At 39.3% G+C, this 27,510-nt stretch overlaps 1 protein-coding gene across 2 annotated transcripts; it reads right to left on the bottom strand.

Moving 5' to 3' along the window:
• Positions 1 to 13,697: 13,697 nt before the first annotated feature.
• Positions 13,698 to 25,567, bottom strand: ndp (norrin cystine knot growth factor NDP). 2 transcript variants are annotated; one of them, XM_034010743.3, is made up of 3 exons: positions 25,456 to 25,567; positions 20,236 to 20,605; positions 13,698 to 15,725 (listed from the first exon to the last, which is right to left on the bottom strand). In XM_034010743.3, the coding sequence occupies exons 2-3, from the start codon at positions 20,425 to 20,427 to the stop codon at positions 15,501 to 15,503; spliced, it is 417 nt and encodes a 138-aa protein (XP_033866634.1). In that variant the 5' UTR covers positions 20,428 to 20,605; positions 25,456 to 25,567; the 3' UTR covers positions 13,698 to 15,500. The 2 variants fall into 2 exon arrangements, with proteins under 2 accessions (XP_033866634.1, XP_033866635.1); XM_034010744.3 differs by having other exon boundaries at positions 25,461 to 25,567.
• Positions 25,568 to 27,510: the final 1,943 nt, after the last annotated feature.

Below are 27,510 nucleotides of genomic sequence, written 5' to 3'. Positions count from 1 at the left end.
ATTCTATAGAGTGATGCAAAACTTTTAAGTGATACAGGCTACATGTGGTTGTGAGTTCACCTTTTGCTCTTAATACGGTTTGTATACACACACAGTTTGGTTACAAAGGGCAGCGACAACCACACTAGTTAATTCTTTTCAGAGCAAATATCGAGTGCAGTTATTAATTCGGTTCGGTTAGTTAATGCGCACTAACTGTGTTTTGTTTATTTATTTAGCGGACACCTTTATCCAAGGCGACTTACAGAGACTAGGGTGTGTGAACTATGCATCAGCTGCAGAGTCACTTACAATTACGTCTCACCCGAAAAACGGAGTACGACTTGCTCAGGGTCATACAACGAGTCAGTGGCTGAGGTGGGATTTGAACCGGGGACCTCCTGGTTACAAGCCCTTTTCTTTAACCACTGGACCACACAGCCTCCTGAGTGTTTGTTTCCTCCTAACTGTGTGTTTGTATTACAACCGCACTAACAAAGTTGCAGTTGGTGCTTAATGGATTTCTGTGCAACTAATGATGTCATTGTTTATCAGACAATTCTGTGTGATAAACATGGCTAAAAAAATATATATAGGTGCCTGATGAGTCAAGTTGATTTTGTAATATTGATGAATAGTAAATTCATAACAGTGGTAAATAGTGCATACATAGTGTAACTGCCCGCCTCTTATTAATTAAATAATTAAGGTGGGTGCAAAACTGAATTAGAATTACAGTAGTGTGTTGCTGCCACCACCTTTAACTAACCAGGGAGGTCTGGTACAAATAGAGACCTTAAATGAGGGCACACAAGATAAGGCAAAGACACAGAGGTTCAAAGTCAAACAGGGGTTTTATTATACAACAGGCTAAAAAGAGCATATAAGCACACAAGTTAATTTAGCTGTAATGCTGAATAAAGGTATAAAGTCTGAATAAATGTGAGGACGCTGGCCCTAACAAATACACCAAAATAAATAAAATACACAATAATAACCAAAAGCACAAGTAAAATAATAACAAGTACAAAGAAATAGTGTTTCCAACAAATGTATAAAAATCAAACAAGTGCAACAAAATAAATGAAAACACACACCACTCAAATAAACGTTAGGTTACTTAACGTAACCCTGGTTCCCTGAAAGAGAAGAACACCAACAGCGAACATTATGGGATATGCCTGTCCATTGGGTAGGTAATTGCTGAGCTCTCTATACCAGAGCTGCTGATAGGCCCCTTCCTGGGATGATGCACTCGGTCCTGCCCACCGAGGGATTTAAACCATCATCCTGAGGAAGCCATTTCTCTTTTTCCATCGAACCCGTGAGGGCAACCAATGCGACCTTGCATTTGGTGGTCGTCTTCTCTTTCAGGGAACCAGGGTTACGGTAAGTAACCTAACATTCCCTTTCAATTCGAAGACGACCACCAACAAACATTATGTATGGGATCATTTATACCAGCTTTCGCGAGGGAGGAGGAATGGTAGCATATGAGGGACGCATCAGAACCACATAACCCCAGGGTTAGCGGTGTGAGCATGCATCCTCAAGGACCCTCGTGCCTAATGAAGGCAGGGCAGGGTCTACCACATTAAGGCCGTAGAACCTGGAGAAAGTATGCGCCGTAGCCCAGCTAGCCGCAGTACAAATATCGGACAGCGAGGCCCCTCTGAAGAGGGCCCAAGATGAAGCCAACCCTCTAGTGGAGTGTACGGCTACCCTGCCAGGTGGGGGCCTGGTTGTTTGCTACTGGCGTGCCCTGTAGGCGATGCCTTAGGTCACCCAGTAGAGCCATGGGGACTGGAACTGTCCTGGTGACAGTCCGCGTTTAAGGAGCTCGCCAGCGTTTCGACCTGCCCCACGCGGAAGGGCTGGGAGGGAGCAACGCGGCCACCTGCCAGGATGCATCACGTTCCCAGTGGGATCTCTGTAAGATCTCTTCTACGGCTGGCCCAAAGGTATGTCCCAGGGATATAGGCGCGTCTAGCAGCGCGGCCTTATCCGCATCAGGAAATCTGGCTTGTGACAGCCACAGATGTCTACGAGCCAGAATCAAGCTAGTCAGGCTCTGGCCAAGAGCTTGCCCTTGGAGACCGGAGATCTGCAGCAGCGTGTTGGACAGGAGATGTAGCTCAGTGGCCACTGGCTCAGGGAGCAAGGCCTTGCGCAATACACCGTCCATATAGGCTGTGAGCACACTTGCCGTGTTTGACAGGCGAATTGCCTGTGCCTCTGCTGCATACGCCCGCTTGAGATGTGTTTCCGTCACCTTGCATTGAGGGTTCGGTCACACCGGATCTCTAGCCAACCCACCCACCGGCGGGGCCTTAACCAGGGCCGCGATGGTGGAGTCTACTGGGGGGAACCCCACTAGGCCAAGCTTTTCTGTGCCTTCTAGAGAGGCAAACGGTGCGGCCTGTTTGCTAGGACCTGAGGCCAGACGATCCCAGGAGGTCGACATGTGCGCTCACCCACTAGCGCTGTAGTGGAGGGTACCAAACACCGTGTGCACCGTGCATACCGAGCACCGTGCGCACCGAGTACCATGGGCACCGCGTAGCATGCAGCACTGTATGCCCGTGCACTAGTGTAGCAGTGGCATCAAGCACCATGTGCACTGTGCACTGTGCATACTGAGCACTGTAGCACTACGTGCACCGAATATTGTGCAGCACCGTGCGCTCTTGCGCTAGCTCCGTAGTAATGGCCAAGCACTGTGTGCACCGTGCACCGTGCGTACCGAGCACCGTGCACACCGAGTACCATGCACTGTGTGCACCGTGTACCGTGCAGCACCATGCGTTCGTGAACTAGCACTATAGCAGTGGGCACCGTGCACCGCGTGTACCGTGCCTACCGAGTACACTATGTGCACCGTGTATCATGCAGCGCTGTGTCTGTGCACTGACGCTGTAGCGCTGGGCACCGTGTGCTGAGATACCAAGGGCTATGCATGCGCCACGGTACCGAAGCATCAGGGGGGCAGCTACGCAATTGTGCCTATCCTAACCGCGCAGTCACACACACCTGGTCAGTGCGTAGCGTGCACCAGGGGGACACAAGGACCGAAGCCATGGTGGGCGAGTTGAAGCAGACAGCAAAAAACCACGGTAGAATAGATAGATAGGGGAGAGCACACTGTTTGTTTAGAAGGCCCGACTCACCGAGGTGGGCGGGCCAACGCAGCAAGTGAGGTCTACTCGACAGCTGGGATGCGGCAAAGCCTAGCCCCGTGGAGAAACTGTGTACTCTCAAGAAAGAAATAGACAACCACTCGCAGGTGACTGCACAGGCAGTTGATCACACACGATAGTCAGACGCAAGCGAGGAGGCCGCTGAAAGACATAAAGGCAAAAGGCTCTGTCTTTTCAAAGTCGTTGATTCCGGGAAAGCGTCGAGCCAGTTTTCAGCACGAATGCAAAGGAAATACAATTGACTCGATTCTACTCGAGAAACTCTTTTCTATCAACACGCTCAGCTCAACACAGAGGTCTTACCGCACCATCTTGAGAAGGAAAAAGATAAATGGCTTCCTCAGGATGATGGCTTTAATCCCTTGGTTTTCTGAATTACAAGTCAGTCTACCAGGCACCAGGCACAGATGTCAGTGGAATTACCTTTTACTGCCTCTTTTCAGAAAGGATCACATGGATATATGCCCAATTTTAATCCAGGATTCACAGGATCACATTTGAAAATGAATTCAGTGCTTTTCAGCTGACAATGAAGTAAAGTCTATTGGGACTGCAGACCAGTGGGGATTCAGAGTAAAATCTGAAGTGAGTTCAGGACAGCAGGATCCAGGCAAGGAAACCAGGCTGTTGAAGGAGAGCGCTGTATCTCTGTGAAGACAAAGAATTGCAAGTACTGCGAGAAAGCCTATTTTTATGTAGTTAATTAAGTCTTGTCTTAGTGTTTATTGGTAACACATCTTTCAAATTAATTCATTATTATTTTTTATTTTAACCCATTTTTTTTTACACCTGCCAACAAGCTAGCTGTCTGTTTTTATCCAGTGAACCTAAGCTGTGAATGTTGCCAAGCTACTGATCCTTGGAGATGTCATGTTTATTCACTGAGCCTCCCTTCTCTTTTTATAGGCACCTGGGAGCCACCATACTGTACATTCTATTTTTTGGTTCAATTGCCATTGTTAATCCTCTCATTTCCACATCCCAGTACAATATATCTTTCATCAGGTACCTCCTAGTAAAGTAATAAATGTAACAAATACTATTAAAGACTCTCTTTCAAACTCAAAGAAAGCGCTGACTTAGCTGACAATATGAGATGCCAGATTTGGAAACAAAATAACAAAGTGCTGTATGTTACAGTGTCCTTCTCTCCACTATTTCAATGGATAAATGTTTGCTTCTTGCTTAGTAAGTGCCTTGATCTAAGTGGCATATCTTGAAAAGTTCTTCATTTTCCAGGAATTCAGAAAGATTGGTGTTGGGCCACTTATTCCTCATTTTCCACATTTTAGTGACATTTGGGTAATAATTATATTATATACGTATCATTTAGTTTTAATAGTCTCTTATTGCACACATGTTATTTCGTTGTAGAAAGCTAACCATACATAATGAGGACACAATTTTACAACAATAAAAAATGGTACAATAGATAAACAAGATGTTTTTTTATGATGTCAGGTGAAGAAAATGAGGACACAAAAAACATCTTTAATACATGCTGAAGTCATTCTTTTATTATGCATGCATATTTCCCTGTGGAGCTGATCTCTTTGGGACTCAGTCCAGCTGCAGCACAATCAGATTCTATTTCTTACTTACAACCTGGACTGGATTATTATATCGACTGCTCAAAAGATCCAGACCAGAAAACTTCGGAGGTACCTGATACCTGTTCCACTCAGATCAGAAAGCTAATTTACTTTCTCTAGTTGCAGAGAATAAAAAAAAAAAAAAAAACAGCTATAGTTCATGTAAATGAACTGTGCCAGTTACAGCACGGGTTTCAAACTGCGGTCCGCTGGAGCAATGACATTCTTGTATTTTTTTCTATTAATAGCGAAAAGCAGGCACCTTCGGCAGTTGCAACTGTATAAAAATAAAGTGTAGCAAGGCAGTATTTGCGGGCTGTCAATCAAAGCAGAAATTCACAACTCAGAGCTAACAGATTGCCTACCTGTAGGTGGGGTGTAGAGCTGTAGGCGGGGTGTAGAGCGAGAGCTCGGACAACAGGGCAGTGTTAAGGTCATGTGATCGCCCTGCTGGCAGATGTAAGAAGTGTGTTCAGTATTAATAAAATGATATTATGTCGAATCCGCTACCATAGAATACGTTTTGCAAAGTATAATGAACAAAAAAGGCAGCTACGGGAGTTTGAATGCATTTTGTACCGTGGGCTCAGTTTTGAGGTACTGGAATGTTGTTTTTTTTCTTTTGTAGAAACGTTTTCATACTAACTTTTGCACTTGATAACATTAATTTAAAAAAGGTTACTTTTTTCTTTTGCTATATGGCAATGCCTAGGCTCTGTGTTTAGTTCTTTAAAAACTATGACTTCATCTTCAAGTTAATTAAATGAGATGCCTGCTTCTGCCAAGGTTACAGTCTTCTGCACGCAATAGTCTTCATTAATTTAAAGATAGCCCTATTTTTAACATTAACATTTGTTCAATTTTCTTAATTCAAACTCTGTTATCCTGCTCATAATTTGCTACAATAGTATCTCTACTGGTTTTATATTCTTTAAAACACAGTGCAGTTATTACAATATTCTGACAGTATCAGTTACTACTGAACTCACTTATTTTTAACTGTAATATGTTCTTTCAACAATAATTATGTTATTTGTATAACAGTTTAACTTTAAATGATTTTATAACATGTATTTCTAATTCAGATTTATTTTCTAACTTCAATATAGCAGTCTCTTTTATAAAATGTAATTTTACAGTACTCCATTGGTATACACAGAAGGTAAGATCTTATTTTTAAAATCTCACAGTTTTCTTATTTATTTCAATACTTTTTTTTCTTAGTATAGTAAAACCACGAACCTATTTTAATTAAATTGTTTATGGCATATTAACTGTGCTCCATAGAGTCTGCCATTCTGTTCTCACTGGATCGGAATGTTTGAGGTTCTAATTAAAAAAGATGCTTTTGCCTGATAAGGGAGGTTCGGAACTTTCAGCAGTCGGCCTGACCTTTTGATACAAGGAGCTCTCTTTTCAGACCTTACACATTCACTAATAATATTGTTCTACTGTTATACTAGAATAAACAGGAATATAGAATCCTACAATATTCTCATAGACTAATACAGAATACATTATAAAAAAAATCTGAAAAGTGTGATTTAGCAATTTGTTTAATATTTATGCTGACTTTATATTCTTTAAAATACATTACAGTCATTACAGTATTAGCTGGGCTCCCATCTCTACATTCCCATTCCCATCATCAGTGGGAAGACTTCAAATAAATTAAGCTGTTTCTATTAAAGAGCCATCCATCTCTGACACACCTTGTACAAGGGAAGACAGGTTTTAGGGTCACTCGTGACAGCATGGTGATGTGTGCATGCAGGGGTTGCATGGTGGTGTGTGCATGCAGGGGTTGCATGGTGATGTGTGCGTGCAGGGGTTGCATGGTGCTGTGTGCGTGCAGGGGTTGCATGGTGGTGTGTGCTTGCAGGGGTTGCATGGTGGTGTGTGCGTTCAGTGGTTGCATGGTGGTGTGTGCATGCAGGGGTTGCATGGTGGTGTGTGTGTGCAGGGGTTGCATGGTGGTGTGTGCATGCAGGGGTTGCATGGTGGTGTGTGCGTGCAGGGGTTGCATGGTGGTGTGTGCGTTCAGTGGTTGCATGGTGGTGTGTGCGTGCAGGGGTTGCATGGTGGTGTGTGCGTGCAGTGGGGTTGCATTGGTTGTGTATGCTTACAGGGGTGTGGATGTGTGTAGAGGGGAATTGGGGTGCAGGTTTGGTGTGAAAGACAGGGGTGGGGGAAGCGAGGGCATATAAGGGGGTGCAGAGAAAAGACCAGGAGGATTGGGTAAGACAAGAGTGTGAGAGGTTGTGTTCGGGGGAGATAGAGAGATGAGAAAGGGTAGGGTAAAAAGGGTTCATTTTCAAATCCCAGTTGCCTTTCCCGCACTTCATGATTTTATTTTGTGATTATTGAATTATTGTAAAAATAAACGGCTTGAGCCTTCATCTACTCACGGTTGCAGTCACATTTCTGTCCCAAAAAGAACCCGAAGCACTACACTATATTGATGGATGTTACATAAGAAAATGAGATGTCTTTTATTTTGGAATACCTTCTCAAAAATATGTTTTAATATTAGCCTTTAATAAAGGAAAACGACTGCTTTAATGATTTTGTATGTATCTATTTCAGTGCAATGTAGTTTCTTCATTGTAATAAAGATGTAATGAAAAAATGAAACTGACAAATGTGTTTTGATTCAAAAACACTTTATATACAAGAAAGGTATACCTCCAATACAACCATATAAGCATGAGATTCAAACTAACTTTGGACAAGGCCTTAGTACAGCTCAGTGTATATGTTTGTAGCAGAAAGCATGGATCTCCATGGAGTCAATTCAAAAGAGATGATAAAACTTTACAATGTTTGATATTTATACCTTTGTAAGCAATTGTTGACTCCCCTTCAACCCTCTGTGGGAAAGGGGGTGGTGCTCTCTGACGTTCTGGTCCGCCATGTGCTACATTGAGCAGGGTGCATCCATGTTGTCTTTTAATGCACCTTCCCCCGTCTCAGGGTCAACCACGTGTAATGTGAGAATTCTAAGCTTGGACAATCTTGCATTAAAACAACTATAAAAGCACCTTCACAAAGAATTTAAACAATGATTAAAAACGACTATAAAAGACATACACATAATGTAAAATGTATAATTAATAACATAATTAATACCTCATGCAGAAAGCCATTACTACAAAAAATACGCTTTTTTAACATTTACATTTTATTTCTGTTTCTTCATAAAAAATAATGTTTTCTTGGGAGAGTAAAAGAATACATTAACTTTGATTCATGTACTAAGGGTTACTCTTAAATGAATTCACGATCCAGTTATCATGTACTTTTTTATGGTAAACTGAGCATGCATGACTTAGAAACTCAGCTGTCAGCTGAGCAGAATGTCCCAAAAACTGGGCTGAATTCGGACAAGCAAAGCAGCCCAGAATTTGGGATGTTATCTAAACACCAAAGCAGCCCAGAATTTGGGACGTTATCTGAAAACCAGAGGAGCCCAGAATTTGGGACGTTATAAAAGCAAAACGTCAAAATGGCCCAGAACCCTGAGAACGAGCAGTCTGTAAAACTGTGATTACATTACAGATAATCTAATAAGTCCTGTAACAAAACTATAATAGTGGGCGGGATATATATTTGCAATCAAAATAAATCACACAAACGATTATAGATATCTGCTATTTGAAAGAAAAAAGTAGATCACCACAGAAAGCCAATTCTTACATTCCTGCATAACATGACAATTTATATAAAGTAATAGTCACCCATAGTTTGTTATATTAGTACAGCAAAATACCACATTATATTTTAATTGAAATATTCTGGAAAGCAGATCTCTCTCTCTCTCTCTCTCTCTCCGATCACAATGCCTCCAAGCTTTCCCACTCGTGTTAACTTCATATTCCTGTGACAGACAAGGACCAATGAAAACGCAAGACTGTTATGCGGTTCCATCCCAAAAACCGGGCCTGTGTTATACCTCGATTTATATCTGCAGACGAAAACCATTCATTTCATTTGTTGCCCATTTTACACAGGCTAATCGCTAGAGGGACATTTTACATATGGTGTACTATGAGGGTCATGTATTTTAATTGTGAGTCTACAGCTATAGTGAAAAGCGTTGCATCACACTAGAATTAACATATCTTGCTTCATAAAGTCGAATGAAACCTGCTGAATAATGTTACATTACATATTACATTACATACCGCTTTGTAGTTTTCCATATACTTAACACAAATTGAAAAATGTGACATTTCAAAATCTAACATGTCTCAATATGTCTCAATCCTAAAATTCGAATGATGCTAAACTTGTGTCCATAGCTGTATATTATGGAACATATGATGAATGTTTACAGCATATTCATTAGGAAATGTAGGCTTCAAATAGGTTTACTGTATTTTAACCAAGCTGAACCTATATCTTCTTCAAATGAGGTTTTCTTAACATGAAAAAAAAAAACTAGAAGGGTGTTTGCAGGGCAAATGCTGTCAATGTGCACTTGCTGGATTAAGAGGCCTTGTCCCGGTCCCCCAAATTCCTGGCTGTGGCCCTAAGTGTGATGGTAATGCCATAGAACACAGCTGAGCTACTGATGCAGTAGCCAGATACTGGCAGTATAATCTACTGCCTGTTTGATTGTTAATATAGAGAAATGGCATCAAATGCATACTTAGGACTATGTTTAGAAAGAGTTCATTCCCAATAAAGTGTATACCTCCTAAGAATGTGTTAACTTGGAAATGCCTCATGTGTAACCATGCTCTCTAACTACATTCAGTGTTTTGATACAGTGCATAGATATTAGATACAAACACTAGCTTTCAAGTCCACGCATCATCTCAGTAGCAGCAGCAGCAGCAGCATGAATGATTAAAGAAACACAATAACACGCAGAACTAAAAAAAACTACACAACCATGATCTTACAATGTAAATGCAGGGGTGTCTTACAGAAGACTAAGAAGATCCCGTTTCAGTGTTTAAAATGAGTCCTTACCATTTGCCAGCTGATCGGTCCACCTGCATTAAAAAAAAAAATTTCATCAACTGGAATCTTGAATTTCTGTATGATGCAGTAAATGTGTGTTGTGTAGGGTGTATCTTATTCATGTAAGAGATTTCAACTTGTGCAGTTTGTGCTGTTTCAGGTTCTGGCAGCTCACAAAAATGATTTCTGTTATAATAAGCGATGCCTTCCACCCAACCTATTAATTTATTATAAATCCCAAAAACAAAAATTGTAGTTTGATTACAGTATGTTCTTTGTGCAGGATGACAATACAATTGGCGCAATGTAAATAATTGCAGATACAAAATTCAGATTTGCACTGTGGTAAGCTTAAAAGCAATGCAAATTACTCAACGCTCACAATTATGATAATGAGAGTCTCAATGAGTGCATTGGTCTATTTAGCGGCTGCACTTGCAGAGTTAGGAGTACAGAGAGCAGTCGGCACAGTATGACATTTGTGGAGTACGAAAATACAAAGCAAACAGAGGAAGGGCATAAAAGTCCTCTTGGCGCACAGGAAAAAAATAGTTGTTTGGAAAAGCCTCAGCCAACATCAGGTATGTGAGTATCCTTAGAAAATTATATGTATTGGCCTGCCCATTTCAGCATGACATCCAGAAATTTGCCTAGCACTCTGGAAAAGAGTGTGGTCTGAAAGGAACCAGAGGCTAAATAGTGCAAAGAGCACAGCACATGTGCAGGGATTGACACAGGCTCTAGCTCATCAATCAATTCAGCTATTAGGTCTAGGATGACCTGCGGAGTGAGACGATAACACTTCCTAATCAAAGTGACCCTGGGATTGCCCTTCTCCTCCGAATGTGTTCCTGCCTCTCCTCAACAAGAGCCAGGTGTGGCAGCATCTGGAAGTGTACCACAGCACCATCCTGAAGCCAATGGCAGGTCTCTGCAGGTGTGTGCTTTTATACAGCTCTTAGTTACTCGCTTCTACAATGGTCTGCACCTTGTAAGAAGAGGTGTAAAGTTTTTGGAGGGTCAGCAATTGCTTAAGTGCAAGGCAAAATCCTTACATCACATTACAATATTTGTAATAAATGCCAATCCTGTGTCTACCCTTATGATGCATGAACGTGATAATGTTGTGATCCCACAAAAATAATTAGTAATCGTGAATAATTGTAAATATTGTTACCACTGTTTATAGCTTGCTTTATAATACAGTATTAAGGAATGTATAAACTTCATTATTAAGGCATGTATGGACCTTTGACCAGGATCTAGCCTTCTGGACCAGCAGGCGCCTCCTTCAATTGAAGTGTGACCTCCAACGTCAGTCAGACACCAACAAAAGGCCAGGTGATAGAGGACCACCCCCCAGAAAGGAATATGCAGTAACAAAGTGAGCGGCAGGGAAAAAGACTTTCAGAACATTTAGTGAAGGGTAAGCTTGGTCTTGGCTGAATCAACCCTAGAATTACAGCAAGCCCAGCCTCCAATATATTTGATAGTGTAAATCAGAGTATGCCATTCACTTCCAGTCAGCCAGTTATGTGACCGTCTTATTGAACTGATATTGTCTGGAAGGAAAATAAAGCTTTTAAATCAATGCCAAAACAAGCAGAATAACAGATGCTCAAAACATGTTTTCACACCATTGCTGCAGTAATTATAGTAATATCAAATGCTTGTTTTTTTCAATCTATATACCTTTGTAATAATTTTTCTTTTTGATACCTCTAGTATCTCCAACTGGGTGACGAATACATAATCTGTATAAAAGATTTTATTTTTGTAAATTGATGATACTGTGTTGTTGTTTTTTTAATTGATCAGACAATTGTGCCAGGAGTAATTAGAGGTCATCTGAGCATACTTTCTCGTGTATCAAAATCTTATTGGCTTGAGAGCTCACATGAGGGATAAAACCAACATTGTTAGCCAAAAGTGCCACCTGTTGGGTAAAAGTATAACTGCAGCTTCAGTCTGCTTGTGTTGAAGAGCTCATACAGTTGGTTTCACAGTACCTACTTAGCACTAATCTTGGACAACCTTACCTAAAGTAACATTATGTAGTCCAAGATAACTGGATTCTGTGAAACTATATATATATATATATATATATATATATATATATATATATATATATATATATATATATACAGTACTGTGCAAAAGTTTTAGGCAGGTGTGAAAAAATGCTGTAAAGTAAGAATGCTTTCAAAAATAGACATGTTAATAGATTATATTTATCAATTAACTAAATGCAAAGTGAGTGAACAGAAGAAAAATCTAAATCAAATCCATATTTGGTGTGACCACCCTTTGCCTTCAAAACAGCATCAATTCTTCTAGGTACACTTGCACAAAGTCAGGGATTTTGTAGGCATATAGTCAGGTGTATGATTAAACAATTATACCAAACAGGTGCTAATGATCATCAATTCAATATGTAGGTTGAAACACAATCATTAACTGAAACAGAAACAGCTGTGTAGGAGGAATAAAACTGGGTGAGGAACAGCCAAACTCAGCTAACAAGGTGAGGTTGCTGAAGACAGTTTACTGTCAAAAGTCATACACCATGGCAAGACTGAGCACAGCAACAAGACACAAGGTATTTATACTGCATCAGCAAGGTCTCTCCCAGGCAGAAATTTCAAGGCAGACAGGGGTTTCCAGATGTGCTGTCCAAGCTCTTTTGAAGAAGCACAAAGAAACGGGCAACAGTGGTCGGCCAAGGAAACTTACTGCAGCAGATGAAAGACACATCATGCTTACTTCCCTTCGCAATCGGAAGATGTCCAGCAGTGCCATCAGCTCAGAATTGGCAGAAAACAGTGGGACCCTGGTACACCCATCTACTGTCCGGAGAAGTCTGGTCAGAAGTGGCCTTCATGGAAGACTTGCGGCCAAAAAGCCATACCTCCGACGTGGAAACAAGGCCAAGCGACTCAACTATGCACGAAAACACAGGAACTGGGGTGCAGAAAAATGGCAGCAGGTGCTCTGGACTGATGAGTCAAAATGTGAAATATTTGGCTGTAGCAGAAGGCAGTTTGTTCGCCGAAGGGCTGGAGAGCGGTACACGAATGAGTGTCTGCAGGCAACAGTGAAGCATGGTGGAGGTTCCTTGCAAGTTTGGGGCTGCATTTCTGCAAATGGAGTTGGGGATTTGGTCAGAATTAATGGTCTCCTCAATGCTGAGAAGTACAGGCAGATATTTATCCATCATGCAATACCATCAGGGAGGCATCTGATTGGCCCCAAATTTATTCTGCAGCATGACAACGACCCCAAACATACAGCGAAAGTCATTAAGAACTATCTTCAGCGTAAAGAAGAACAAGGAGTCCTGGAAGTGATGGTATGGCCCCCACAGAGCCCTGATCTCAACATCATCGAGTCTGTCTGGGATTACATGAAGAGAGAGAAGCAACTGAGGCTGCCTAAATCCACAGAAGAACTGTGGTTAGTTCTCCAAGATGTTTGGGCCAACCTACCTGCCGAGTTCCTTCAAAAACTGTGTACAAGTGTACCTAGAAGAATTGATGCTGTTTTGAAGGCAAAGGGTGGTCACACCAAATATTGATTTGATGTAGATTTTTCTTCTGTTCACTCACTTTGCATTTTGTTAATTGATAAATATAAACTATTAAGATGTCTATTTTTGAAAGCATTCTTACTTTACAGCATTTTTTCACACCTGCCTAAAACTTTTGCACAGTACTGTGTATATATATATATATATATATATATATATATATATATATATATATATATATATATATATATATATATACAGTATATCCTTGTTTAAAAACATTATAACATTTTAATTCTTTGGTCAAGCTTTGGTACATTAGCAGGGCTACAGTATATCTGAAAGAAAACTGTACTGAAGAACTATATGGCTTTAGCAGTGCTAGAGATTTGATTTATTGCAGGCCACAATGGAACTAAACAGCTGGTATAAACTAATCCATGTTTCAGAAATTTGAATCATTACTGTTCAAATCTAATCTTGTGTTTACATATCGAGCCATTAAGGACACACCAAATAGGAATCTTGTTTTGGCATGTAAAACATTCTTTTTTTGCAGTATTCTTGTGTTCTTTGTAATTTTTGTTTGAATGAAAATCGGTTGTCTTGCAGGTAGAATTTAAGTTTTGAATCGAAGTGGACTCTTTTTGCCTCCTTTTCGTGGAAGTCAACACGTACAAATTATTTAGCATTATAAAGCTTTTTTTTGGAATGGATTATAACTACAAGTCCAGTTAATTTTTTAATTGTGAAGCCTCCTGGAACGTCAAGACATGAAGAGTAAATGTGTATTCGTATTAAACATTCATTAAAGCCAAAGTGCACATTTCAGCCCCAGTGCTGGAATGAGATGAGATTTTACAGGCTGGTTTTATGATGTAGTGTAGATTTATATGAGGCATTAAAAAAGACTAATTGGAATCTCTTCTCTATAACCTGCAAAGAAGCCATCATGTTTGTAATATATAGACCACTTCACAAGTTATATTTCATTAGATGTTTAGTCTCATACAGAATACAAGGTTCAAACATTGACAGAATTAGACGCTTACTTTTGTGCACTGCATTTGCTTGTGTGAGTGTTAACAATGTGTCTTTAAAAAAGAAGAAAACAGAATGGAGTACTGGAAGCACTGCTGAAGGCTGGATTCCCAGAATAAGGAAAGCAGCTCAGTGTTGTCAAAAGTTCACTTTCCAATTTCGTTTCAGTAGCAGTTCAGAAACAACAAGGAGACTCTTGTGAAAAAAAAAAACAGGCTTCAGTCTTCCTGGTTTAAAAAGTAAAAAAAAAAAACAGTAGTCTGGTGGTCGGAATGGTTCTTTCTAGCTCATGTTTAAGAGTTCTGCTAGGGGGCGCTCACCAATCCATAGCTTGCAGGTTTGTCCTTGATTTCTTGCTGGGACCTGGTGTGTGTCGGGGTGTGCCACTGAGATGCTGGTTTGTGGGGTCTCTAAAACACCTCTCTTCCAGCAATGCAGTGGCACTACAATGACAATGCATTAGTCCCACAGCAAGGGGAAATGGTATGAACCAAACATTCAAAATGCATTGATGTTGACTTGTCATTGCTGGTAATATAGTGGTTAGCTAATGGTTCTGCTAGAGTTTCTGCGAATATTTGGTATTTTTCAAACTATTCAGTAAGGGTCCACTTTAATTAGTGATATAAATTAAAAGAGGGTGGCTGATAACCTACAATAAAATAAAACTGTGCGGGAGACACTGCTTTTAGAAATCCATTTCATTAGTAAGCAGTTTTGTTGCAATTTCAAAAAGAAAGTCTCGTGGGGTTTAGCCATCATTTCTGTGGCTGATCTAGCCAACACAGAGTGCTGCATTTGGGTATTGGCACCGAACAAGCAATTTGGAACACAGTGACACAATAAAAAAAATTGCCCACAGGGGGCGCTGTGAAAGCCCACGTCACATGGTTAATCTGGCGACAACAGGGCAGTGCATTGACTGTCGTCAGTGGAGGATGTTATACTAGTGAGGGAGACTATTGTCTCCAAGTACACTATATGAAGAATGAACCAGCCTGAACGCTCTTCCCTGTTAAATAATGTGATTTACACACAGGGATTCAACAGCGCCCCCTCTGGGTTGTTATTGCATCATTAGGTTCCCTCATGCTTCTTCTGTGCTAGTACCAAAAAAACAGCATTCTGTGTTGGCTATATAAACCCACACACCCAGGTGCTAATGATGGCCCTGGGGTGTGGTCTCCTCCCCAGGGATTAGCTGCACTCCTCACAGTTGCAGGACAGGATGTAGCGGTAGGTGGCAGTGACGCGGGTGCCTCCTGAGCAGCGCAGACGCACAGCCTTCAGCTTGGAGGTGTGGGGCCGGCAGCAGTGGCAGGTGGACCTGAAGGGCTGCTTGAGGATAGAGCTGAAGGAGATGACAGGCTCTGACCTGGAGGTCTGGTTACAGCGCCCCTCGCAGCGTGCAAGAAGGACCATCTGGAAATGAGAGTGGGAAGAAACGTCAGCGAGGGTGGTAACAAACAGGAGCTCATTTTCAAAGCCTTTATTTGTTACCAAACCAGGAAGGAACCCATTAAGTGCCCGTTGAAACAAGGTGCTTATTTACAGAGTTTAGTTTGAACAGTTTTTTATTTTCACAAAGAAATAAAGTGGTGAAAACCATCACAGTAATGGTGTTTTTTTTTTTTTTTGCTCGGCACTGTATTACTGTAATGGTTGCAAGTTGTTAAGAAATTTCAGAAATGAAAAAGGTGCAAGCATTAACTGTTGTCATTTCCATGGCCTTGTCACATGCTTTATTTCAATGAGATCTTGTCAACTGTCATATGTTCTGTTAGAGACCAGAACACCATTGCTTAAAGAGCAAGCTCATGTTCTGTTCTTATTGCAGTTGCTCAAATATATGTTTTTTATTAACTTTTGCTCTGTGTTAAGGTGTTTTGACCTGAGTTCAGGAGCTGCACTTCAAATATAGTTCCATTGACCTATGTAACACAGGCTATATCTGCAAAAAATGTTTGTATAATAGTAGCAGTCAGCCCTCTGGTGCATAACTACTGTGTACAGCCAGCAATACAGGAGGACATTTGATCTACAGTAGATGTTGACAAGATGGTGCTGGATCTTTAACACAGACACACAGACTATATCAAAAAGTATAAAAACACAATCTGTGTAATTGCAATAAGTACCGCTCGGAATGATTTCAAACACCATAAAAAGAGGAAAAAACAAGGAAAACATTTGAAGATCTTTACACTTTTACAGCAATTCATATCTGGCATAAAATATATTCAGACCGTTTGCTCATAATTTAACCAACTCTAACATCACTTCATTAACAATAGCTGGAAGTAATACACCAGAAGTAAAAAAAAAAAAAAAAAATCACTACTTTCTGTAAATGTTAAATGCACTTCAATATTTAATAAATACATGCTAGAATAGGAATAGCTAATTATGATCATTTAAAAGCTGTCATGTTTCCCTTCAGTTATTATATTATAGAACACAGCCACTAACAAAGATGGCATGAATACAGGGAGTTCTGCAGCCTTACACTGGGGAGCTACTGTTCAGGTGTCTGGCACACTGGGTTATAGCTTGCCCTTGGCAGCAGCAGTGGCCTCCTTTGGATGACAGTGAGAATGGTTGCCTCCCAGAAAAACAGACAAACTAGCTGGCTGCCCATGTACACCACTTTAGTAAGCTTGTTAAGCAGGGATTGATAGGTACTGAATTATGGGGGTTCTAATAATAATAATAATAATAATTATTATTATTATTATTATTAATATTATTATTATTCACAAAGATGGAAGCATCCGGCAGACCCATAACTATCATATCTCTAACGATGACCTCTATATCTGTCTTAAATACGTCGTTTGTGAATCTGTGACCTGTTTGTTTTCAGGCCTACTTTACAAGTCACCAGCCCCCAGTGCGGTATCTTCTGCTGAAGGTGCTGACTTTGAACTGTAAATGCTTTGGCTAATTGTGTTAGTGGTGTAGGAATTCAAAGAAAAGGTATACCAATTAATGTAAACAACACAAATGCTGTTCGGTACATTGTTTATAGTGTATTTGCACTCCAAAGGAGCAAATTAATATATAGAAAGTTTAAGCTATATGACAAGTGCAATCTATCTGCCATTCACTTTCACAGGGATTCCAATTATCCTGCAAACAAACATTACAGTACAGTTTGGGTAAACAAACGTCATCAAAAGTCCACTGATACTGTAGCATAGCCACAGCAGAACCATGCTGGAATATTTATGCTAACACTAAAGGGCACATATAGTGTACTTGTAGACAGCAGGCTTTGTCTTGTATTATTTGGAAGATTGTTATCACCTTGTACACTCAGTGTGTCCTCTATTTATCACTAACGTATTCTAGCATAGCCCTAAACTTATTAGAAGAATGAAACCTGAAATACTGCCACAGGAACCAAGTATACATACTTTATAGAAACTGCCAGTCGTCCAAAAAGTATTTGAGAAAAGCCTTATAACTCCACACAGACACTATAACTGCACTTATGCTAGGGTTATGCTAGTCTTTTTATTTGTGTTTGTTCCTACTCAAGAAACTAAGAGAGATATCAAATAATTGAGAACATTTAGGACAATTTTTATCTGTACCAAAACATTTCACATGTACAAAACCGGCCAAGGTCAGAATAAAGGTATGAAACAAACACTATACCATCTGCATGACAATGAGGTACAGTAATGTAGTATTTAGAGCAGTACTGTAGAATTATATACAGTATAATATTATTATTCATATTGACTTGCTGTGGCTACTGTAGAAAGTGGTGTCTGATAAGAAGATTTAGGAGAAAATTGCAACTGTAAACAATGGGAAAGTGCAAGAGAGCAGAGGAACTTGTGTGAACTTTAGTGTGAACAGACTGCCCTGAAAAATGAAGCATGTGCTGTCGTGTCGCACCCCTCTGCTTCTCTACTTCAATGATATATGGACTGCCAACTGCTCTTTTAAATACCGGTATTGTCGTTCACCTACTCTACTGTGTAAATTCTTTCCTAGAATATCTAGGGCACCTTAAGGTGTAGTGTAGGTGACATGTATTAACCAGCACTGACATCATCAAATCATGGACATGAGCACAGCTTCAGGAAGTCGTTTTTACCTTTCATGTTCAGTGCTATTGTACTTGCAATGCTCCACTAATGCACTTTTACCACATGGAAATCACTTCATGTACCGGAGCGACAACAGCTGTCAAGCACATGTATCCATAGGTCTTTATTTGTAGGCTACAGAGTTGTTTCACAGGTTGTCTGAATTGTAGAAAGTGGAAAAGACACAATAGAACAATTCAAAGAGAAATCTGCAGTGCTCAGGTAGCAATTGAGACAGTAAAACTGCATCATTTGTCTCAGCTAATATGAATCAATTAAAAGCTGTTGTTTTTTAAGAGAATTGTATTTTCTTTAGAGTAAGGCATCTGCTTAGCAATTAATTATAATTTGCAAGTGTGTGATTCGCCCAGTCATTCTGTTGTTGGATTTGAATGAATGCAAAAAAGATTCCATAGTAAGATCAAGTAAATAAGTATTCTACAACTCTTGTTAATAAAGGCCAGTATTTATATTCCACGTGTACAAAAACCACCAAGTTTGAAAATCAGGAAGCAGATTTAAGTTACAAAAAATAATCACTCATATAATGATTTGACATCTGCAAAAACGGCCAATTTGCAAAACAAAAGTAAAATACAGTAAGATACAATTGGGGCCAGCAGCTGCCAGCCAAAGCTGTTTTGTGTGTCTGAGTCAGACAGGCTCTCTTCAGCCTCATTACAGCAGCACTTTAAGATAGCACAGTCTTGTAAAGACATCTGGCTGAGCTATTATTTTGATCATGCTTGAGGAACCTCAAAGTGCTCAAATCTTCTGTTAACAAATAATTGTGCTTTGTTTAATATATATTCTATTTGGCCCATAATGCTGCATTGTGTTGATAACTTCTGATTCCTAAGCTTATACAGTAGCTACAGCACAATAATGTGTATTAATATCAGGCACATCACTTCATCTCTGGTATTCAAAGGGGTTGCTGTAGCTGCATTCTTCAATTAAGAAAGCTCTCTATACAGAAATACAGCACCTGCATTTATATGGCAATCTGATGGCATTATGGTACACATTACGGTCCACAGATATACTGATATTGAGTCGCCCAACTACTGTTAGCTTGAGAGGTCAATAATACTGTTTTCTATTGCACTGTGAGACATAAAACTTTGATGCCGGCATATGTTCCACTGATTGGTTGTACGCACTTTACTGTTGCCAATCATAGGTGGCTATGCTGTCATTAGCGTTGCATGGTAACAAGTGACATATTATTGGGTGGTAAAATTGGCAGTTGTAAGAGAGCATCCAATACACACAACACAGAGGTAGATCATATTACACATGAGGGAATCCCCTGAATGAACAGATACAGTGTTCTGATTCTAGGGGGAAACCCCTCTCTTCTCCACTTACAGAACAGTACCTGTAATTGGTGTTGAACAAGGGGTAGTGGACTTCTCAAACTCCATATTAACCTCACTCCACGTGTAATCAATTTGTTCATGAGCGATCACGTGCCAAACAAAGAATGCAAAACCAAAGGGTTGGTTTTCAAAGCCCACTCCAAAGAGTACATTCTTCTTCTTCTTCTTTTTTTTAAATGAGAAAAGCATCTGTTAAAGTTATCAAACTAGAACACTGCAGGTATTTCATTTAAGGTTATTTTTATAATTTGAAAGTTACAAAAAGTTAAGAAAATATAATTGACACTTTTGTGAATAAATGGCCTTCAAAAAACCATCCCCAAACAGAAGCAGGCAGCTGCTAAAACAATGCCTTCCTCTTCACAGGGTAGACGAACATGAAGGTCCAGGTAGTTAAAACAGCAGTCTGGTTCTAAAAAGTGTACTAAAGTGGTATAACGCTTTTCTTACCTTAGAGTTGCATTTATATAAAGGATGGGTGATTGTGTCCACAAAGTGGTGCCTCATGCATCTCTCTGGGTCAGTTTCTGCAACATTCCCATTGTCTGTTTTATTGGCTGTGCATCTCAGCATCACCAGCAGGGGGCATACAAGAAATAACAAGGCAACCCCAGGGTTCCCCAGGGGGCTTGTGCTTTTCATTATAGACCTCAAGGTGAGAGGTGAAGATTCAAGCAATCCAGGTGACAGGAACCCTGCTTATTCAGTATTGTCCAGGATGCAGAGTTCAGGTCAGGAGGCCAGCCTCTCAGAGCCGAGGTGTGGTTTGATATTTCAGTTCCATGTAGTTCAGATCTCTGTACTTCCCCAGCTACTTACACTGTAGAATCACAAATGTCTAAAGTTATTAAGGATGCAAATAAATGACATTTAATAATATTTGTTGAAAATTGACATTTAACTGTAATTGGCTGTACTGCTTCACACATGCACTTAAACTTAAACCATTAGTCAAGTAGACAAACAGTTTACAATTGGATACATGGTTTTCCAGATATATACAAGAATGTAAGAGTGACATAAAGATGGACAAATGTACAGACAGACAGACACCCTCATATATACCCAGTATCTAGTACTCTCAAAAACATGTGTTAAATCATTTTAATACTAAGATTCATCACAACTGGAGAAGTGCTCTTCCTGATATATGGACATATGCTTGTATAATATTGTTTGATAATATGATAGCCTTGGTAGATTTATTGTAAAACACAGAAATGCTGGATAAAAAGCAAATAGGTTGTTTGGTCTGTAACTCTCTCAACCTGCCAACTAATATTAATAAACATGACAGGCAGAGAACTCCCACAAAAACATTAACAAAAGCAGCAAATTGGACCAGGCAAGTGACTCCCCTTCATCATCTATCATCTAAAGCAGGACTAACATTCCAGCTGAGTACATTTAAGCCTACCTCAATGCAGTCTAGGCTGGCTGAGCGATTGCACTAAACTGCGTTCCAACAGAGTTCCTCATAAGACTCTTACGGCAAATTGTGTCACTAGAAATGCCAAGCGGTTTTCACAATGATTCAATGCTCTTTGAGAACTTTTTAATTTTTAATGTACATTATGTTATTTAAAAAAAAACAAAAAACTTGCATAAACCAATAAATGTGCTACTGCAGCATACGAAATCTTACATTCAGTCTTGGTTCTGTCTCCCTGCAATGCTGACCAATCAATTATTTAGGCGTATGATGTACCCAAAATGTGTTTAAACAACTCAGCCCTACCTTCTATATGTTTTGTTACAGCTATAAAAAAAAAACTGCTGTCATATGTCATTCAAGTGACCTCACCAAGTACACCATACCATTTTAAAAGATAATAGTCATAGCATTTATTTATCTATTCAATAGTAGAATTTCCATTACTTCCCCTTTGCTGCTGTATTTTATACTTGAATTGATAATATATGCACAACATCAGTAATAAGGTTCATAAATCTAATAAGAGGTAAGGCATGGGTTTGAAAGCATTGATTGGCACTCTTTCAGGGTAATTGAATATAACTTCTAAACACCAATGATTGCCTGCATTACACAGGACACTGCAAAAAACACTACAAAATGTTATATAACCTTGAACGGTAACTATAGGTAACTATATGCTGTATATAGAGGATACTCCATGATCGTTCATGGAGCACTGTGGTCAAGAGAATGAGGCTGGAGGAATAAGCAGTGTGGAGTAGCGGTTAGGGCCCTGGACTCTTGACCGGAGGGTCGTGGGTTCAATTCCCAGTGGGGGACACTGCTGCTGTACCCTTGAGCAAGGTACTTTACCTAGATTGCTCCAGTAAAAACCTGACTGTATAAACGGGTACTTGTATGTAAAAATAATGTGATATCTTGTAACAATTGTAAGTCGCCCTGGATAAGGGCGTCTGATAAGAAATAAATTATAATAAGCAAGGAGCCCCTTAGGTGTTCATGGGGTATTCTGTTTACAGAACAAGTACAATTTATGGAAAAGGGACTTTGTTTCAAGTTTTAAATCAGCTGAATTCAGAGAATTACTTTCCTTAGATCAAGCTCTGCATCTGCTTTACAGGAAGGAGTCATTTGGAACAATTCACCTAGTATTGGATTTCAATGAATGAAAGACAGATATAAAACAATACAATACCATTTTTTTTAACTACTCTGTAGTGTTGAATATGAAGAGTACACTGTACTTATTTTTTACTGAATGACAGTAATACACTCTAAACCTTATTAACTGTGTCTAAACTCAGGCTAATAACTGTTCCATACCAGCAGCCGGCATGTAGGAAACTCCCATTCTGGATTGCAGTACAGTGGCTTCATCCTGTCTCCTGGCTTCCCTGCATCTGTGCTCAGCAGGGAGATGCTTCAGACAGTTAACCTTTAACACATGCATTCTGGGAGATTTAACTGATCTAATTCAAGCCATAACCAAACTGTGATGTCATATATATATTTATACTGCACACTGTTGTGTATGACAAAGAAACACAATGTAAACAATTATAGAATGGTATATTATAGACTTGTAGCATCTTTACAGTAATCCAAGTCAAAATCGTTAACATTTTCTATTTAGATGGGAATTCCAATTAAAATATGCATTCTAAACAAATTTGGGAGCCACACAAAAAAAATGTTCTTATACATTTTTAATATGAGAAATTGTATATTTTATATTACAGCACAAAACATTGAAAGAGACGGGGATGCAGGGTTTCCACAATAGAGTGAAGATGATATTTTGAGCAGAAGTATCTACCGTAGCAAAAACCTAACTGGACAGCACAAGCAGTTGAAATGTGCGCTCCTCTTGATGGTCAACCCTATTAGGGGTTAAGGGGGCAGTTTCCATGACAATTCAATCATTGGCCTTTCTATTGTACTATATTGTCTGTTGGTTAAGTCTTAGTGGCCATCCAATTAGCTTCTAGTTTTTGAGATACCCATTTTGTTTTGGTGTGGTGATGGTGGTGGTGGTTTGGATACAGAATGCTAATGATGAGCAGAACTTCCTGTGGTGGCTTACACGGTTTAAGTGTAATAATTGAGAATACATTACCCCAATCTGATGTTTTGACTTTAATGCATTTAGTTGCTTTTTGTAACACCCTTAAACTCAAAAAACAGTTTTTTTTTAAAATCATTATCATTTTCTTAACTTTGAAACATATCAGAAGGTGTAACACTATAGAGCAGTAACCTCCATGTTTAGCCGCAGGTAATGAATGCCCCAACTCTCTGAAGAGTGCTGTTCTAATGTTTTGTACCTTTAGAGACGTTTTCAAAGTTCTGGTATACTATGATGGAGGGAGGGGTGGTGAAAATGGCTCTGCAGCTAATAAAGGACATAAAATAGATTTAAAAACTATAAGGACAACACTTTTTAAATAAATAAACCCAAATTCCTAACAGGATGTACGGCAGCCAATAATAGATAAACAGGGATCTTTAAATACAATTTCGACCACATTATATCTAGGTCACTAAAGCTTGTACACCAAGCTGAACAGAATAATGATCTAGTATGTAGTTTTGTCAACTTGGAAATGCTATGAATTAGATTCTCCCAAGCATTAAATAGAGACGTCCTAACCCTAGCCTATAGATTATATCACTGTGTCTGCTCATTTGTTCCCTATTGTTTCACAGGCTTTTAATAACCAGGGGCAGATTCCTTCCTGTGTCCTACGTCACCTCAGGGACCTGTGAATGGCATGTGCATCCCAAGTTAGGAGCAATCACTGGAGTACACTCGTCATTACATTTACTGTTGTGTGAGGAGTTAAGCTGAGTACTAAATATATCCTCGGTATAACACCAAGACAAACACTGTGGATTTTAGCACAGATTTCAGCCAATGGCAGCCATACACACGGATCAACCCTATGCTAACTTCGGCTTTCCAATCTAAGCTTCTTTGAAGCATACATCATGCCACCTTCCACCCATCTCCCTTACTTGAATTAGGTTTATGTTTAGCATGTAAAATGTATTGTTCGTTTGTAAATGCATAGTTACTTACAAATGTAGGCAGTCTATGAATACACTTACACGCTAACTTATTTGTTTGCAGTGCTGCGTGTTTTAAAACTACCTGTAAAATGTACTTTGTAGTTCCAAATCTTGTTTAAAACTTTGTATTTCAATATCTGTAATACTTTGCCTTTCAGTGGACATAGAAAGAAAACACTGATGAGTGTATAATATCCTACTCCTGCAAGCTGTAAGAGGTATGTTTTAAAGGGAGAAAGCTTAAGTACTCATAGCTAGTCCAATGTAAACAAACTAGACTACCAACAAGGTAGGCTTTCTGATTAAGGCGAATGCACAGAACACTCAAAAGAAAGTAGCAAATCAACACTGTCTTATATGTTAGTGTCAAAATGAACATGATTATAGGAGGCTGTAGCTTCGAAAAACCAAGGGGCCACACAAATAGGTAAAACTGACGCTTAAATTAAGAATGGTTCCAATTGTTTGCATGCTTCTATAAAACGTCTGACTATATTTAAAGATGTGAATGCATTGAATCAGAAGCATGCCTGTTATTTAGAGGCACCTCCCCACCTTCTGTTAAATGTGCTGAATCAAAGTACTTAAATAATATAATTACTTTTTTCATTTACAAATGTGTTGATTTAAAACTAACCTAATTTGTTACTTGGGAGTAACATTACTCATTTTTTACCACAGCATGGTTACAATCTTTCAAACTATCATAAATTGAATAAATCTGATTATTACAGTTACGGTTGTAATTTGCCTTGTCTAGTTTTCCAGGAAATGTATTTTCCTCCCACAACTTGACAGTTCATAATCAGCATAATATATAACCCATGTGGAATGTACATACAGTATATAAATTATTTGATTTAAATCACAAGGAATGTAATATAAAGTAGGATATGGAGTTAAAAAAACACAGGTATGAAAATCTACCCTTGTCGGGTTCAAAAATCCCCCAGGGGGCCTGATGAAATATTAAGAGACAGTAAAGACAAACTTCATCAGCAGCAAAAAGAGTTCATAAAATAAGAACAATAAAGTATATATATATATATATATATATATATATATATATATATATATATATATATATATATATATTAAGACAGTCACGAAACAAGTAGGACATGCATGTTGAATGGGTACAGCTGACTCTGTATTTCACTTACCGTACCTCTCACTTGTTCAGGGCAGAGTGAACAATCCAGCTACTGTATCAGACAGCTATCAGGAGTGGAGATCCTGAAACATGAATTGCCTTTATGCTTCCTTTCTCTCACTCTCTCGTTCTCCCTCAGCCTTCCTCCCTCCCTCTCTCCCTCCCCTTTCTTCTTTGACAGTCACATGGGGTTTTCTCTTTTATATTGGAAACAAAAAAAGTTGATGCTGTTGTTTGAGAGCAAGTGTCAACTGGGAGACGTGCCATTGCTGTCATATATCACCCAGGATAGCAACGCTGCCCCCCCCCCCCCCCCCCCCCCCAACACCACACACATTGACACGCTCAGGGGACAAATGGGGATTAACAACAGAAACCCCAATGGCTGCAGACGTGCTGTTATCTGAGAAATCACCCAATGCCAGAGCCCAGTCTTTGAGGACTAGGAGGTAATAAAAGTATAAATAAATTCAGTTTAATTAAAAACAACTGACACTTGCTGCCTTTCACACAACAGCACAGCAATGTGCAGTGTGGGCGAACAGTGGGATGTGAACACCAGATAAGACTGGAATTTATAAAAAAAATAGTAATAACTGGAAAACAAAACAAAACAAAAAAAATGTCTGGAATACAACGTGAATTAATTTAATACTCTGGTTCCAAATGTCTCAATTCATAACAATGACTGTCAAAGTAAAAATGCTTTACCAGTTATTTACATTTTCACCATCAACAAAAACTACAAGGTCATGGTAACAACAGTGAGATATAACCAATGTACAGGCATCTCGCTTTACAACACATTAAAAGTAATAATTAAGAACAAAATGACTTTAAACAATGCCCAAAACATACTGAATCAAGACACTGTTTTAAATATCATCCATAACTATTAAACACTTAATTGAAGACATTGAAAAGGACTTCTTGTTGAAAAAATTATCAGTGAACTTATAAAGATTCTTTTAGTATTTCTAAATTGTTTTAACTAATTACTTTATTAACTCTTATGGGTCCTCTCAAACAGGGTTTTGGCAGTACAAGCTTGGATATTACTTGGATCCCATAGGCCCAGTTCATGATGCCATATCCAAATCCAGAGTCTTCTGGAATCACATTTAGGTGACAAGACATGCAATAGACTGAACTACTTCTTATTTTCAACATTTGTTGTGTTCTTATGTTAGGAATTGCAGAAAAATATGTGGAGATGCAATATTATTTATAAGATTGTCACATCATTGATGAAATACAAATACCAACATACAATAGGGCAGCAGCGTGGAGAGAGCTAGGGCAGCAGTGTGGAGTAGTGGTTACGGCTCTGGACTCTTGACCGGAGGGTTGTGGGTTCAAACCCAGGTGGGGGACACTGTTGCTGTACCCTTGAGAAAGGTACTTTACCTAAATTGCTCCAGTAAAAACCCAACTGTATAAATGGGCAATTGTATGTAAAAATAATGTGATATCTTGTAACAATTGTAAGTTGCCCTGGATAAGGGTGTCTGATAAGAAGAAGAATTTCCTCCATGTGTTTATAAAACTAAAATACCCTTAAACTAGGTACAAACACTATCTATGGAAATGTTATACTTTCATCAGGAAAATCTTTTGATTGCTGAGTGTTTGGCATTTTACATTGACTGCATTTGCTCTATTCCTGAACTTAAAGTAACTGTAGCTAACAAAATAGTTCGATAAAATATATCTGCCATGCATATCTATTCATTATTTAGGTCGTAAATGTGCAGTTTTTAAAGAAACAAATATAGCAAACACATATTTTCATTTCAAAACATGATATCTACTGCTACTGTACACATGCTTTTAGATTGTCTTGTACTTCCTGGGTCATTTCAATTGGAAAGCGAAATTTGTCCCAACCCCTTCATTAGCTTCTTTCCTGTCAACAACCAAGCAGCTGCTTCTGCTATAACAGACATTCCTTCAGCCAATAACATGCTTTGACCCAGAAGACACTGCTGAGGTGAAATGGCCCAAAGTGCAAACAGACAACCCAAGAATAAGGCATAGAAATTGAGAGCTTCCTTTAAACTAAAGT

The sequence above is a fragment of the Acipenser ruthenus genome, chromosome 8 (assembly GCF_902713425.1).
Source record: "Acipenser ruthenus chromosome 8, fAciRut3.2 maternal haplotype, whole genome shotgun sequence".
NCBI classification, from domain to species: Eukaryota; Metazoa; Chordata; class Actinopteri; order Acipenseriformes; family Acipenseridae; genus Acipenser; species Acipenser ruthenus.
The sequence above is the reverse complement of the archived record's forward strand: the minus strand, read 5'-3'. Positions and strand labels throughout refer to the sequence as shown.